The sequence below is a fragment of the Lacerta agilis genome, chromosome 6, assembly GCF_009819535.1.
Source record: "Lacerta agilis isolate rLacAgi1 chromosome 6, rLacAgi1.pri, whole genome shotgun sequence".
NCBI classification, from domain to species: Eukaryota; Metazoa; Chordata; class Lepidosauria; order Squamata; family Lacertidae; genus Lacerta; species Lacerta agilis.
This window is the reverse complement of record NC_046317.1, coordinates 2,332,753-2,348,794: the sequence shown is the minus strand read 5'-3', so window position 1 is coordinate 2,348,794 and position 16,042 is coordinate 2,332,753. Positions and strand designations below refer to the sequence as shown.

Sequence of the window (16,042 nt, the reverse complement as noted above, 5' to 3'; positions counted from 1 at the left end):
TGTATGTATGTATGTATGTATGTATGTATTATTTATTTATTTATTTGAATAGATGGATATAGGTATATAGATGCACACACTCCTTAATTATAATTATAATTATGAAATACACCCACCCCCATCCCACCTGCCAATGACGCAGGTGCAGGGCAGTGGGGAGCAGCAGCAAGATGTGGCGATGGAGCTGTGTGTGTCACACCACAGACTAGCCAGCTGCCCTCAGGTGCAGTAGACGCGGTATGTTCAATGTTTCCAGATCCAGAATCTACTTTTAACCCGAACATGCATTTGAGGACCCATTTCTTAATCTCTTGCCATGTATTTGCATGGTGGTGGTGCTCCTGTTGTGTCCCCCCCCTTGGGTCAGGCTTTCAACCCACCAGTTGAAGATGAGTGCAGCAGATGATAGATACATGGTCAATGTTAGTCAGAGTCAGCTCTTAGTGCAGGAGCTAAAAGGGAGGGATATTGTTGCCTAGGACAGCGTTCTGGCTTTAAGAAAGGTGAGGTATGGAGATTGAGCTTCTTGTTCAGTCTGCAGCCTTTTTGCAGCAATGCACTTACAACATTTTAAATTAGTAGCTTGAATTCCAGGGGACTGAATACCCATAATAAATAGAAATAAAGCAGAGTGAAGAAAAGAACCATGCCTTCTCTTTGAGGAACTACCTGAGACTGGTTCTTTATGTGGTGACACTTCTTTTTTTAATATTATTTGCATTTCTAGACAGAAGCTACAGATTGCATTTTAGCTGGCTGAAGAAGAGCCTTTGTTAAACAGATGTTTGCTACAAGTTGAGTCTGTGCATGCCTATGCAGCCTAAGCACAACTAAGTTCAGTAATGCCTTTTTCCAAGTAAGTGTGCACGGAACTTCAGTTTTAAAAACAATTGGTGTTAAAATATTTTTATATTTTTTACAGTTTTTCACCAAAAGAAATTAGGCTAATGAATCCTGTTACCTTTTGATTTTTGTATCTCGTGGGCTGCTCTGCAAAAATGAACCGTCAACAGGGGCTTTCTTCTACACTACCTTGAGATTTGCAGTTTTGTGAGAATTCTCTGGGGGAGCTATTGTTTATATTTATTAGTTGCTTTTCCACAAAGGTGAACTTAAAGCAACTTTAGGAACAAGTGTAGAAACAAGAATGAAAGCAATGGTACAAATGGTACAAAAGAGCAGATCCAGCTCGGCCCACGCCACAAAAAAATCAGCAGAAAAATAAATGCCCCAAAGCCTGGTTTTTGCCTGGCATTAAAAAACAGTGATGTTGCCAGGCATGTTTCACTGGAGAGAGCATTCTAGAAATGGGGAGTCACCACTGAGAAGGCCTGTTCCCATGTGACCACCTTCTTGCCTTTCCTGGCAGAGAGGTTAGTGGTGCAGACTGGCAGAGAGGTTAGTGGTGCAGGGGAAGGAGTACAAATCTCAGGGCCTGGGTGGCAGCCTATAGTCTGCTCGACTTAAGAGCTTTAGCCATTTGGTCTGCCCTCTGATGCCATCCATCAGGCCCCACACCAAGGCACCTGCACTTGGGGTTGAGCTTCAGGAAAGCTGCCAGCTCAAGCTGGGACAGTTTTACAAAAGGTGGAACTCCCTGCAATGTTTCCACTGGCCTTTGAAACACTTGTTGTTGTTGAGTGGTAGTTTGTACTTGCAGTCTTAAAAGAAGAAGAAATGAAGCCACCCATTTTTGGGTAGGTATCTAATAGTACAGTCTCCAGTAGCATAGCATGACCCAATTCTAGCTACCTACTGAGAAAATAATTCTGGTTTAAGTGGAATTAACTTCCAAGCACAACTGTAACTTGAGGACTTTTAAGTCACCTTTCTGCTTTTTAAAATTAAAATTCTGAAGCCAAATGTGCAAATAATTTCACTATGACGAGGAAGCAGTAATTAGTAGTGGAGTGTTTCAAATCCTTCATATTGTGCATATGAATATTGTGTATATGATTGTGCATAGGGAGTCAGGCAACAGTCTGTTTAACCAAGTACAGATGAACCAGAAGTTACAAAAAGGAGAGAAGCCACATATGGTAGATCCTCTTTGTGGGTTTCCATAGCTGAAATTTGTCCTCTACACTAAATCCTAGAAAAGAAATATCGCCCCTGTATTTTGCAGGCAATAAGTATAGAGAGATTAACACTCCTGCGAATAACAATAATGCAAAATGTCGTTTATGTAATTATTTATTTTTGAAGCTGGTTTTACATCCTGAATTTGTCTTCTGTCCATGGGCTATACTTTCAGTTATACTAAGAACTGACGTAACAAAGTTGCTTTAAAAATATGAAGCTGTTCACACTCTCCACACTGCATGCTAATAAAATTTTATCAGCTGGTGTGGGGTGACTTCAGCCCTGCTTTCTGCAGGACTTGGCTGTGTGGTCAAGTTCTCCATGGGGAAGTTGGTTGCACAGCCCATTCAGCCACCTCTCCACTGTCCCCACACTTGATGCCACCTGTCAGGCGTAGGGCAGGTGGGTGAAGTTTGGGGGAAGCAGCCTTGTGGGCCCTGGCTAAATGTGGCCCAGGGCTGGAAATTCCCCACTGCTTCTCTAAACCCCTCATAGTTTGTTCCCTCTAAATGTAAAATCCCTTGGTTCTTTACTTTTTCCTCTTTGGGAAAGAGTGGCATGATAGTATTGCAGTCCAATCCGTGGCCTGTTTACATTCCCTCCTTGGGGCAGCATATCAGTCTGAATAGTGTCCAGTATTGTTCACTCTGGCTGGCAGAAGCTCTCCAAGGTCTCCAGACACAGGTCTTTCCCAGCCTTCCTACCTGAGACACCAGGGATTGAGCCTGGAACTTGCTACCTGCTCCATGCATGAGCTTGGCCAATGAGCCATGGCCATTGCTTTGCCTTGGACAAGTGATGTGTGGCAGATTATATCCCCAGTAAAGGACTGGTGTGAAAACAGCCAAGCCCTGTCCATTTCTGAAAGGGAAAGAGACAAATAATAAATGATTATTCTGTGCACTGCTGTAACTTGTATACTGTAATTTGGTATTCTTGTGATCAGAATACTGAGTAGGAAAAAGATAACAGTAAAACGCTGCTAAAGATACAATCATATATATATGGCAGATTATGTTTGTGAGTGTGTATGAGTGAGTGAGAGAATGAGAAGCTTTTCATTCATTGGATGTCATTCCTGGAAGTGTCTGATTTCTGCTACTGATTTCAACAAATGGGGCTTGCTGGTTTGGCTATAAATTAACAATAAACTTTCTGTGATACCATTTACTGATATGATGTGAGTGTGGCAAGAACTTGAAATTTTTGTGGATAATCTTCTTGAAAACATAGGTGCATCACGTATGGAGTGTGTTGTGTAGATGATTATTTACATGGTATATAATCAGTGTCTGGTTAGGGAGCTGTGTGAAGGTTATGGGAGAAGGCAAAACCAGCATCTTAGGTTAGTGTGGTAGACTAGCAGACTGCAGCCTTTGGGATGGATGGGATTTCTAGGGAAATATCTGGAATTCCAAGTGGCTCAGAATAAAGTGTGTCAGGCCTTGCATTCAACATCCCTGAATAGCTTCCATTCTATTCAGTTGAGGAGGCAACTCAGGCCCCAGAGCTTTGAGGCTTGGCAGTTACAGTAGTGACACTGGGCACCCAGCTGCATGGCCCACAGGATCCAGGTCCCTTATGATAGCAGGAACTAGATTTTGAATTGGATAATAATAATAATAATAATAATAATAGTTCAATATATATGTTGCCCTATACCTGGAGGTGTCAGGGCGGTTCACAGAACAAAATCAAAATATAAAACCACAAAAAGATATAATCAAAAAGAATCCAATAAATCCCCCCAGGAGATATTTTAAAAGGGCATAGGATGTCAATCAAATCAACCAAAGGCCAGGTTAAAAAGGAATGTTTTTGCCTGGTGCCTAAAGGTGTATAATGAAGGTGCCAGGCAAACTTCCCTGGGGAGAGCATTCCACAGATGAGGAGCCACTACAGAGAAGGCCCGTTCTCATGTTGCCACCCTCCAGACCTCTCAAGGAGGAGGCACACAAAAAAAGGGCCTCAGAAGATGATCTCAGGGTCAGGTAGGTTGATATGGAAAGAGGCAGTCCTTGAGGTATTGCGCTCCTGAGCTGTTATAAGGCTTTATAGATCAAAGCCAGCACTTTGAATTGGGCCCGGAAACTAGTCAGTGCAGTAGGACCAGGATCGGTGTAATATGCTCAAACCGTCTTGCTCTGATGAGCAACCTGACTGCTGAATTCTGCACTAGCTGAAGTTTCTGAACAATCTTCAGAGGCAGCCTCACATATAACACATTGCATTAATCTAACCCTGAGGTTACCAGAGCATAGACAACAGTAGTTATGCTATCCCTGTATCCCTGTCCAGATAAGGGCATAGCTGGATGACCAGCCAAAGCTGTTGGAAGGCATTCCGGGCCACTGAGGCCACCTGAGTCTCAAGTGACAGCAAAGGATCCAAGCTATGAGTACCCCCAAGCTACGAACCTGCTTCTTTGGAGGAAATGTAACCCCATCAAGAGCAGGCAACCTCACACCCATCCGGTCTAGGGAACCACCCACTAACAGTGCCTCAGTCTGATCTGGATTGAGCTTCAGTTTGTTGGTGCTCATCCAGTCCATTATCAAGGCAAGACACCAGTCCAGCATTTCCACTGCCTCACTTGCAGATGTAAAGGAGAAGTAGGGCTGAGTGTCATCAGTATTCTGCTGACAACGTACTCCAAATCTCCGAATAACCCCACCCATCAGTTTCATGTAGATGTTGAACACCATAGGGGATAGGATTCAGCCCTGAGGAACTCCACTTTGAAGGTTCCACAGGACTGACCCTCAGAGAATGACCACCCAGAACCACTGCAAAGCGGTGCCACCCACCTCTAACTCAAGACAGCTGCTGCAGAAGGATACCATGGTCAGTGATATCAAAAGCCGCTGAGAGGTTGAGTAGAATTAACAGGGACACATTTCCCCTGTCTCTGTCTCGACAGAGGTCATCATACAGGGTGACCAAAGCAGTTTCTGTGCCAAAACTGGGTGTAAACCCCAGTTGAAATGGATTTGGAACCTTGCCCAGGAAAGGGAGTTTAGCAACTGGCCAGTAGTTAGTTGGGTTTTCTGAGTCCAGGGAAGGTTTCCTAAGGAGTGGACCACCACTCTCGTAAAGAGGCACTGCTCACCTCCCTGGCCCAGCCAGCTGTTCCCTCCCTGCTGGCTTTTATCAGCCAAGAGGGGCAAGGGTCCAGAGCACAAGTGGCCGCTCTGACTGATCCAAGCACCATGTCCACATCCTCGACTCATCCAACACAACAGGACTAGACTGTGTGCTCTGGAAACCCCATGAGATTCATCTGCTATAACAGCAGAGTCAAGGTCTTGGTGGATGCAAGTGATGTTACCCACAAAATGTTTTGCAAACAAGTCACAGCAGATACTGTTGGTTCTGCCACCTCCTTTGGGCCAGCCTGTAAAAGGCCCCATCCATTCTGGAAAAGTTATGCCGGGTGACATGATGAGCAAAATAGGCGTTTTTTGCTGCCTTCACTGCCACTGGGTAGGCTCGATAACGAGCTCCTACCAGTGTTCAGTTGCATTCATTCGGATCTTTCCTCCACTTGCATTCAAGCTGTTTCCCAGCTTGTTTCCTTTCCCTAAGCTCTGGAATATACCAGGGGACCAATTGGGCTCCACAAAGTTGGTAAGAGTGCTCAGGGGTGATCGTGTCAATAGCCCAAGCCATTCAGATGTTCCAGAGCTCCTAGAGCCATTTGTAATCCCACGGGACCCCATCAGCCTCCAAGGGAGGACCTTCCTAATAGGCCCCCCATCTCTGCAGGGGGGGGGGAGGTGGCAGCAGCCTAAATCTCAACAGGCTTTAGGAACAGAATTTAGGAACATTTTTCCTTTCGCCGAATAGCAATATTTAGAGTGCCTTCAGACTGTCACTATTTTGCAGGAGGGATTCAAGTGCATGTTGGAACTTCAGCCTTGAACATTTAAAGTGAGTTAAGTGTCCTGTCACCCTAGTGCAATAAATCCATGGGATGACCATGGATAGGGGGCCACAATTTTTTGCAGTTTGCAAAGTGGCAGGGAAGTACATTGAAAAATGTGGGATGAACAATTAACTTATGAGAAGATGTGTAACCACCCTGGAAAATTTAGGGTATGCAAACAGCAGCTTAAAATACAGCAAAGCCTTTGCACGTGCCCCCCCCACCTGCCCACTGCACTTTGCAGTGCTGTCCACATCAGAGAGGGGTGTGAGGTGTTTTTCAGCCGACACATTTGACCCTTTTGGGTTTCCCTTCCCCTGCAGCCCACCCCTAGTCAGGAAGCTGTCATCTGCACACGTGCTCTGACTGTCTCAAACCTGGTTCAGGTACAAAGTGAATGCAGCTTAAATTTTTTAATTGGATTGTAGCTGGGTTCAGGAAGAAATGCATCTAAAGGCAGATTTTCCTCAAGAAACTACAGGATGGATATGGATTGTGGCTAAAATATGTATACAGATTCAAAAACTAGGAAGAGGGAGCACACTGGATGTGGAGTAGCCAATAATGTGTGTATACCCTTAGGATCTCAAAGGAGTGAGTGAACAAAACATCCGTGCCTCACATTCCAGACTAAATCGTGAGTGGGCATAACCCTTGACAGCATATTTTGTAGTACCTATTTTCATAACACATTTCTAAATGGTTTAATGGTTACATATTTATGGTGTAGAATCCCAACTATCTTGGGCAGGCAAACTTTTAAAACTTCCCTGCTCCCCTGACCCTGAACTTCCCCCACTGCCGGATGCACAGACTCATAAAGCCATGCCTGCCCTTCACAGACACACACGGGCGGCAGATCTGCCTCTACGCATTTTGTACGTTGAGGATAAGGATCCCAAGAATGGGCACTGGGTTCATATTCCCATGGAATCGTAAATGAAACACGATCCCTTTAAGGGAGTTGATTCCCGTTAAGTCTGTGCTGCTGCCGCCGCTGCAGCTTCTGGCAAAGCGACCTCCTCCTGCACCTCCCTGTCTCTCAGCTGTATAAAACTGAGGTCGCTAGGAGCTCAGTTCCAGAACAAATGAGAGAGAGCTGGTGAATGCTACTTGCACACTGTGCTTCTCGGGGAGCCTGTGGGGGCTCGAAGAGGCAGCAGTGAAGCCATGAAGGAGCTGGTGACTTGGTTGCTTTCAGCTTGGATGGTATGGGGAGCATTCGGGAGCACGGCACGCCTCCGCAAAGCAAACAGCCAGGATGGCAGATGCATCTATTCCTTCACAGTCCCCAGTGCAAACGAAGCCAGCTGCAGTGACCCTGGGGAAGTGATGGCCATTATCGGGGATCTCCGGAGGGAAAGCAACAGCCAGCGCCTGGAACTGGAGTCCTCCAAAGCAAGGCTCAGCCTCCTGGAGAACCTGGTCAGCCAGCTGCATGGGAACCCAGCAGCAAGGAGTTCCTCCTTCTCTGTGGTGAGTTTGCTTCAAAAAGAGGTGGAGAGTCTGAAGAGAGAACAAGCCCAGAGGGACGCACAGGTCAGCAGGTTGGAGTACACCATCAGCAGCCTGCTCCAAGACAAGTCTGACTTGGAAGAGGATAAGAAGTGGCTGGAGGAAGAGAGGAAGGAGCTGGGAAGGAGGTTGGAGAACACCATGCAGGAGGTGGAGCGGCTGAGAGCGAGCCACTGTTCCCAGGCTGGAGAGGCACCCAGCAGGGACTCCCTTCAAGGTACTGTAGATTTCCTAAATCCTAAATTTTGATTTCCTAAATCAAAATGCATATCTTTTAGCCTTTCTTCATAGGAAGGAAGGAAGGAAGCTTCAAACCCTTCGTAATTTTAATAGACCTTTCCCAACTCTGCCATTTTGTGAGCCGGAGGGGAGGGGAGGTAGCCAGACCTTCACTAGTGTTTCATCTGAGTTTTTTTATGACACGTCGTTTTGTGTTCAATCTGTTTCTCAACTCTTCCTGAGCCTCCTGGTCTAGTCCTGGATGGAGTATGTTCACTGCAGTGGCAGACATCTGTAGAAAATGTGAGTGACGGTTACTTAGAGGAGAGAAATGGCAGGGCATGGGTGCTTCTCGCCTGTCCCTGCCACAGAGCCATTCCCTTCCCACTCGTCTCCACTTCTCTCAACAGAGGAAATGCCAAGGAGCATCAGTGAACATTCCCGTCTCATGAATGGAATAGTAGAAGCAGCCGCAGACAGTAAAGGCCTCCAGCAAGCAGTGTGTCCCCCTGTTGGTGCTGCTAAAATGCCCTGTGATTTGCAGAAAGGCCTGTCCCATTGAGTCATGTTCCCCCAGTGGTAGAGTAATCCATGGGTGACCTCCAGAAGGTATCTGAATGAGGCTAAATGCTTCTCACAGGCCTCTTTCCAGGTTTGCTTAGCACAGACCTGCTTAGCACAAGGCTGGGCTTTTTTACAAGCCTTTTGCATCATTGCCCCTGTCACAGGATGGCAGAAATGGGAGGGGGTGAGGGTGGTGGAATGAATATAGAAGCTGGGATCTGGTGTCTGTCAGGGAATATTTTTAGAGTGGGATGCCTCAGGAGCAAAAGTAGAGCATCATTAGCATTTCAGGGCATATCAGTCAGCAAGCTAGAAAATAATTATGCTACTTATGAACAACAGTATCCATCAAGGTAGTGGGGGGTCAGGCCCAAAAACTTATGTATGTCTCCTTGGTGGAAGGGTACCTGAGATTAGGAGACTTATGCCAATGACTAGAGAAAGAAAAGAGAGGCCCAGCCAGCCTTTTTGTTTGGTTCTGGGGGTAGTTTCCAAAGAAGCAGATAGCTCAGTGAGACTCTTAATTTCAGGGTTGTGGGTTTCAGCCCGCATTGCAGGGGGTTAGACTAGATGACCCTCGTGATCCCTTCCAACTCTACACTACTATTTTTTTTTTATTACTCGGGACAGGGGGATAATTGAAATGACAATGGGACTTCAACCGATGCTGATTTTTTTAAAATTGAAGATAACAATAAATGAAATCTCTAATAAGGGATTTATTAATAGCAGAAAAAAATTGCATGGGGGCACAAAGACAAGAGAGAGAGATGAAGTACATCTGAGCGCATTTGGAGAGTGGCTGGTATCCAATGCACTCACTATATGAGCGCAAGGATTTATGCACCAACAAAAAAATTAATGCTATGTTGGACGTGGGTGGCACTGTGGGTTAAACCACAGAGCCTAGGGCTTGCTGATCAGAAGGTTGGTGGTTCGAATCCCCACAACGGGGTGAGCTCCCGTTGCTTGGTCCCTGCTCCTGCCAACCTAGCAGTTCAAAAGCACATCAAAAAATGCAAGTAGATAAATAGGTACTGCTCCGGTGGGGAGGTAAACGGTGTTTCTGTGCGCTGCTCTGGTTCACCATAAGCGGCTTAGTCATGCTGGCCACATGACCCAGAAGCTGTACGCCAGCTCCCTGTGCCAGTAAAGCGAGATGAGCGCCACAACCCCAGAGTCGTCCGTGACTGGACCTAATGGTCAGGGGTCCCTTTACCTTTACCTGGACACAAGCTTAAATGTTCATCAACACCAAGTGGCCTTTCTGAGCTTCCACATTTCGAGAAGCAGCAAGGCTTCACCTCTCCTTTTTCTTACCTTGGCAGTAAGAAATAAATTGGTTGCTTGAACCCACTGCTAGTCCCTTAAAAGTGGAATGTCCCTTAAAGTGGAGAAAGACTGCTTTAAATGAATGTGGCCAAGGAAAGTGGTAGGACCCTACTTGTTAGATTCAATGCCATTGCTCCCTAACCTCACAAATCAGAAGCAATGTTCAGTAAATAGCTGACAGAATTTAATCTCCCCTTGAATAACTTCAGTGACCCACAAGGACCTTTGACTGCTCAGAGAACTTCCCTTCCCTTCTCTCTCCTCCCCCAGCCCTGTAGGCCTATAGCTGGAGGGGGGCTAAGGGGGGCTGCTCCCCTAAATTTTCTCTTTGTGTCCTATATTCTCTACAAGCAGTTTTATCATCAGGAAAGCCTTTGTTTCAAAGCTCCTTCGTTGCAGACTAAAGTGCTCACCCTCCTTTCTGTCCCCTTGGCCTTCGGGGTGTTCATTTTTCTTCCTGCTCTCTCCTTCTCCGCTTCTCTCTCTGCAGAGTCAAAGGGGAACACAGACACTTTGGACTACCAAGAGCTCAAATCGGAGCTGGTGGAGGTTCCTGCATCCCGCCTCTTTCAGGGAAGCCCCTCACCTGGCGCAGAGGGGGAAGAATCAGGTACAGAGCTTTCTTGGCCAGGTGCTTGCTTTGCTCAATGCTTTGCTCAATGCTGGCTCCTGCCCTTCTTTGCCGCACACTAGTGAAAGAATCCTGCCCCAAACACCTTGTCTGGGACAGACTCCCTTTCAGCCCGCTTTCCACCAGTCCAAAGATGAAACTCTCCCTTGTCAGTTTGCCCAGCTTCAGAAGTGCCAGCTAGTCCTGAAAAATCACCTCTGACTGCCAGACTCCCATATATTACCTGTTTCCTTCCTTTATAAACAAGCCTGGCCGGTTTTTTCTCCCTTCCGCTCCCCACCACCCATATCACGAAATGGTTTATTCCAAAGCAACAGTATAAAGCAACATTTCACATATGTTTCACATGTGGAACACTACATGGGAACCCAATATCAGAGTGAGCATCTACTTTGAGTCTCCTTAGAAAGTTGGAGAACCCATAGCCAGAAAATAACGATGGCTATTCTTCATCAGAACAAAATGTTGCAATGTTACACCCATTTTAAGAACAAGAGCAAGAAAGCTGATATACAAAGTCCCAAACCATTTTTTGTGGGGGGAGGGTGGGGGAAGTGGAAGCAAGATTAAAGGATCTTCACTAAATTAGAGGCAGCCACCTCCAACTGACACCACTACAAATTTATTCAGAATTTTTGAAAAGGTTTTGATTTTGAGACACAGTTTCCTCATGCAGTTTCAAAACCTAGGGGAACTTACCTCTTATTCCTCATTAGACAATGAGGAATTAGACAATGAGGAATAAGAGGTAAGTTCCCCTAGGTTTTGAAACTGCATGAGAAAACTGTGTCTCAAAATCAAAATCAAAATCAAAACCCATTGCTAAGTAGAATAATCAGCGGCAAGAGGCAGAAATTCCCAGATTCAGCCTTTCCCATCTCTCTAATTATTATTTTTTTGTATTGTTTTGGGAATTTAATCCAGGCTTTTGCATACATTTCTAAGTAGTAGGGATGAAAAAGAGGCCTTGGATAGCTGCTGGCAGTGAAAGTAACAAATTGACTTTGACTTTTTTTAAAAAAACAAACAAACCAGTATTAGTTTTAATGATGTTTAAACATGGAGATTCTTGAAATATTAAGCCATTTAATAGATAACCCAGGTTGGTCTAAGGCAACTATAGATGCTCTCCATCCAGTTCATGAATGGTAAAAAGATGACTGCCTTCCAAGTTAGAGTGATCACCTTTGGATGCGGTCTGGTATAGAGGCACAGCCAGAGGTTGGCAAAATGCTCTCTTTGTGGGGCCGGCCCTCACATTTGTCCCGGAAGCTTCTTTCGGTGCGCAATTACTACCAGGAGTGAGGCCTTGTCAGCATATAACACCCCGGCTCAGAGCTCTGCACTGGTTACCGATTTAATGCCGGGCCAAGTTCAAAGTATGATTAGCATATAAGGCCCTTAAATGCTGAGGGACCAGTTCACCTATGAGATTAATTTACCCCACATGCTCCCACTTGACGGCTTCGATCAGTGGAGTTGACACTACGCACCTGCTGCACATTGGTAAGGATGTGACTGTTGAGTGTGGCAGCGACTGCACTTTCAAACTCCCTGGCCTACAACTTTCCTGTTAATGAAGCCTACTCAGTTGCTTAGAAAGCTGAGGTAATTTTAATCTGTTTTAGTATTTTAACTTTTGTATGATTTAAGTAGGGTTGTAAGCTTCCTTGGGTTTTTTTTTTTACAATCAAGTGATGTCTAAATTTTATGAAGCAAGCAAACAAATGCATTCAATACCTTTGGTTTGGGGCACACTGTAAAATAGCATATTTGAAGAGTAGCCCCTCTCCCTCCCTCCCTCCCTCCCTCTCAGTCTGAAGTTCAAATTCTGCAATGGGGTGAAGTAACTGGCTTACTTATTTCCTGGAACAGGCTGTGGGGTGCTCCTATCTGTTGGTGAACCAGTGACCTTCCGCAGGGCAGAGACCATTGCTGGCAAGTATGGCGTGTGGATGAGGGACCCAGAACCCGTCTCTCCCTACAGCCGAGAGACAACCTGGAGAGTTGATACCGTTGGTTCGGATGTCCGCCAAGTCTTTGAGTACAACAATGTGGATCAGTTCACCAAAGGCCACCCTTCCAAAGTACACGTGCTGCCCCGATCCATGGAGAGCACTGGAGCTGTTGTTTATCAGGGTTCCCTCTACTTTCAGATGCGCAAGTCTAGAATAATGGCAAAATATGACCTGAAGACTGAAGTTATTACAGTCCAAAAGGAGCTACCCAATGCCGGCTACCACGGACAGTTTCCCTACTCATGGGGTGGATATACAGACATTGACTTTGCAGTTGATGAGATGGGGCTGTGGGTAATTTACAGCACTGGAAACGCAAAGGGGGCCATTGTGCTTTCTAAACTGGACCCAGAGACCATAGAGATTGAACAAACATGGGAAACAAACATCCGCAAGCAGTCGGTGGCAAACGCCTTCATTATTTGTGGCTCCTTGTACACCATCAGCAGCTACTCATCCCCTGAGGCCACTGTGAATTTCGTCTACTCCACTAAGACAGGAGCGAGTGCACCACTGAACATCCGCTTTGAGAACCGCTACAGATACAGCAGCATGGTAGATTACAATCCCACAGAAAGAAAACTCTTGGCTTGGGACAACTTCAATATGGTTGCCTATGATATCAAGCTTTCCAAGATGTGATTTGGAGAGAGTGGGAAGGTGCCACCTGCCAGCAAGGCTATATCAAGGGAAGCTTGGAGCCGGAAGTCCATATAAGCACCATTAATTTGACTAGTTACATTATGGGGCACACACATCATGCCAAGTTCTCCTGACCAAGCTCCACTGAAGGAACAGGAGCTGTGTGCAAGCTCACTCCTGTGCTTAGTAGCTGTGCTCTTGTGCAGCTGCTATTCATTTCAGTGGAGTTTAGGAAGGAGAACTTCCCATGAATTGTACCTCAGTTCACTGCCCTTAATGGGCACCCATTTCCATTTGCTCCAAATGTCTCTGCACAGTATAGTCTTTCCTAATTAGACCTGGGACACAAATGCATGCAGCCTTCAAAATGACACAGACCCTTCCTCTTCTCTTTTTTACAAGTCATTGTCTCTGGAGCCCTCTTCTTAGCCTGGACATAGAATTCAGCACTGTTGGTTGACATGCAGGACTGAAGTAATCTCTTCTGTGGACCTGACAATGGTGCATTCATTACATAAGTGTAAAGTTGCCATTATTATATTTGGCTTCAATGTAAAGCCCAGCTTGCCTATAACAGCCTGGTGGCTGCCTCTTCACTGCAGAGAACTTAGCAGAGAGGGCACTTTGTGGTGGGGAAGGGGCTGCTTAACCCTTTCTCACCCACTTCTTTTTGCCTGTAAAAGGCAAAGGTAAAGGACCCCTGACAGTTAAGTCCAGTCGCAAACGACTCTGGGGTTGCGGCGCTTTACTGGTCAAGGGAGCCGACGTTTGTCCACAGATAGTTTTTCTGCGTCATGTGGCCAGCATGACTAAGCTGCTTATGGTGAAACCAGAGCAGCGCACAGAAACGCCGTTTACCTTCTCGCCGGAGCGGTACCTATTTATCTACTTGCACTGTGACGTGCTTTTGAACTGCTAGGTGGGTGGGAGATCACCCCGTGGCAGGGATTCAAACTGCTGACCTTCCGATCAGCAAGCCCTAGGCTCTGTGGTTTAGACCACAGCGCCACCCACGTCCCTTTTTGCCTGAAGCTTGTCTTAAACTGGTTCCTCCTGGCAGGTTCAAGTTCTAGGTCGAAGTTTTCTGTGTGTGTGTTAGAAATAAACAGGGGTCCAGTATACTGGTGTAGTAAAAGCAATTGAGAGACATTTCAGAGGAGTAGAATTTGTCAGAATTATAAATCTAAGAAGTGCAGTAAGTGAATAAAAATTCAGAACAGTCCCTGCCTGCAGGCTTGCAGTCTAAATTCCATTTAGGCTTTGCAAGGTCTCTTGAGGCTGGTGAATCTGTGACCCTCCAGATGTTTTTGGACATATGGCTCCCATCATCCCTGATGGTCAGGGCTGGAGACAGGTGTAGGTCAGCAACAAAACAATAAATCATCCGAGGCCAGTGAAGGAAACAAACCACAGCTCTTGCCCAGTGGTCTGAGCAACTCTTTCTAGGAGGTCTTGCCCCAATGAAGCAGTTGCGAGGACTGAAGGTCCCTGCCTTCCCTGCGCCCACTAGGGCTTCTCATCTCCAGGGTCTTTCCCACACAATGTCAGGCTGTATCTGCGCACCACTGCACCTCTCCTCTGCCCGTTTCATTTCTCTGCGTGTTCTAGGATACCAGGGGTGAAGGGAGCTGGTTGCAGCAGCAGCAGGAGACTCCTGTATGGAAGTCAATAAACAACCCTCCAACCAGTATTATCTGTGGTCATTTCTTTTCTGCATTGTTTCTTGAGGCACTCTATTTTGCTATACAGCCCTTTCCCCAAAAAACTAATGGGGTGTGCCTGGGACTTTTTAGAAACAGCAAAAAAGGTTCTTTTTAAATGGATAGTGCAAGTTGTGGTTTGAGACCCATCACAACAAAAAATGGGTGAAGTCACACCAAACTCACATTTCAGCCTGCCACATTAATTCAAAATGGCTCTTGGCATCCAAACATCAACAGAGATACCCCCACCCCAACCTCAGGAACCCTCATGCTGAGTTTGGCAATGATATCTCGAGTGCCAGTTGAACCTATGTCAAAAAAATGTGCCAATTCATGGCAAAGGGATGTTTTGGTTTGCCATCTTCATTCAAAATCATGCCTAGCATCCAAATAATAACAGTCTGACATCCCACCTTGGGAACTATTGTGCCAAATTTGGTGATGATATCCTAAGAGGCGTCTGAACGTATAGAGACCAAGCAAAAGGACAGACAAATCCCTGAACTCTGTGCTGTATGTATGCTGTGAGTTGTACTTGCTTTGCATTTGAAGCCTGCTAGGGATCTGGTGGAAGCCTGTACTTTATGTATATAGTGACATTGCCTTAATGCTTTGGACCTGTCAGTAAAGGACTGAACTGAGTGAAAAGTTGGGATCTGACTGTATTTATTCCAGCACAAGCTGCACTGCCACAAACCTACACGCTTGGAGGGCTGCACACGTTTGGCACATGCCATATGTCAACAGTGTGCACCGTGAAGCCTGCTCTTGCCACTCTCTTGATACTCTGGCAGTTACTGTGCTGCTGTTCTGCATCTGACTTACCGGTAACTAAAAGTGTCCCTATGAAGACAGGAATGTTGTCTTCTTTGTGCCACTTCACAGGTTTTGAAAGCACCTCCTTTCTACTAGGGGTGATGAGAGTTTTTGCCATTTGTCTTTCCACTCATCTGCCCACACCATGTAGAATCATAGAATCCTAGAGTTGGAAGAGACCCCAAGGGCCATCCAGTCCAACCCCCCTGCCAAGCAGGAAACACCATCAAAGCATTCCTGACAGCTGGCTGTCAAGCCTCCGCTTAAAGACCTCCAAAGAAGGAGACTCCACCACACTCCTTGGCACCAAATTCCACTGTCCAACAGCTCTTACTGTCAGGAAGTTCTTCCTAATGTTTAGGTGGAATCTTCTTTCTTGGAGTTTGAATCTATGTACCACTCGCCTCCAATCCCTGATCTGCCTGGCTTTTCTGAATCTCAGCATCTCACTGCCCCAGGATGTTCGACACTCCTTTCTTTAATATCTATAGCAAAAGAGCATTAATATGATTTTGTTCTGATGGAATTAACCTGGCAATGCCTTCATAAAAACTAAGGGGACTTGTTACACAAGCGTGACATCATCAAGGACTCC

At 45.9% G+C, this 16,042-nt stretch overlaps 1 protein-coding gene across 1 annotated transcript; it reads left to right on the top strand.

Annotated features, from left to right (window-relative positions):
* Positions 1–7,164: 7,164 nt before the first annotated feature.
* Positions 7,165–13,381, top strand: MYOC (myocilin). Its single transcript, XM_033151201.1, has 3 exons — positions 7,165–7,739; positions 10,128–10,247; positions 12,144–13,381. Exons 1-3 carry the CDS (start codon positions 7,178–7,180, stop codon positions 12,926–12,928), a joined length of 1,467 nt encoding a protein of 488 aa, XP_033007092.1. The 5' UTR covers positions 7,165–7,177; the 3' UTR covers positions 12,929–13,381.
* Positions 13,382–16,042: the final 2,661 nt, after the last annotated feature.

What these genes read in the sequence shown, in the direction of transcription:
- MYOC (XM_033151201.1), top strand. Translation starts at nt 7,178, where the DNA reads ATGAAGGAGCTGGTGACTTGGTTGCTTTCAGCTTGGATGGTATGGGGA. An exon ending in CAGCAGGGACTCCCTTCAAG is followed by an intron (nt 7,740 to 10,127) that starts GTACTGTAGATT and finishes CTCTCTCTGCAG; the next exon opens with AGTCAAAGGGGAACACAGAC. An exon ending in CGCAGAGGGGGAAGAATCAG is followed by an intron (nt 10,248 to 12,143) that starts GTACAGAGCTTT and finishes TTCCTGGAACAG; the next exon opens with GCTGTGGGGTGCTCCTATCT.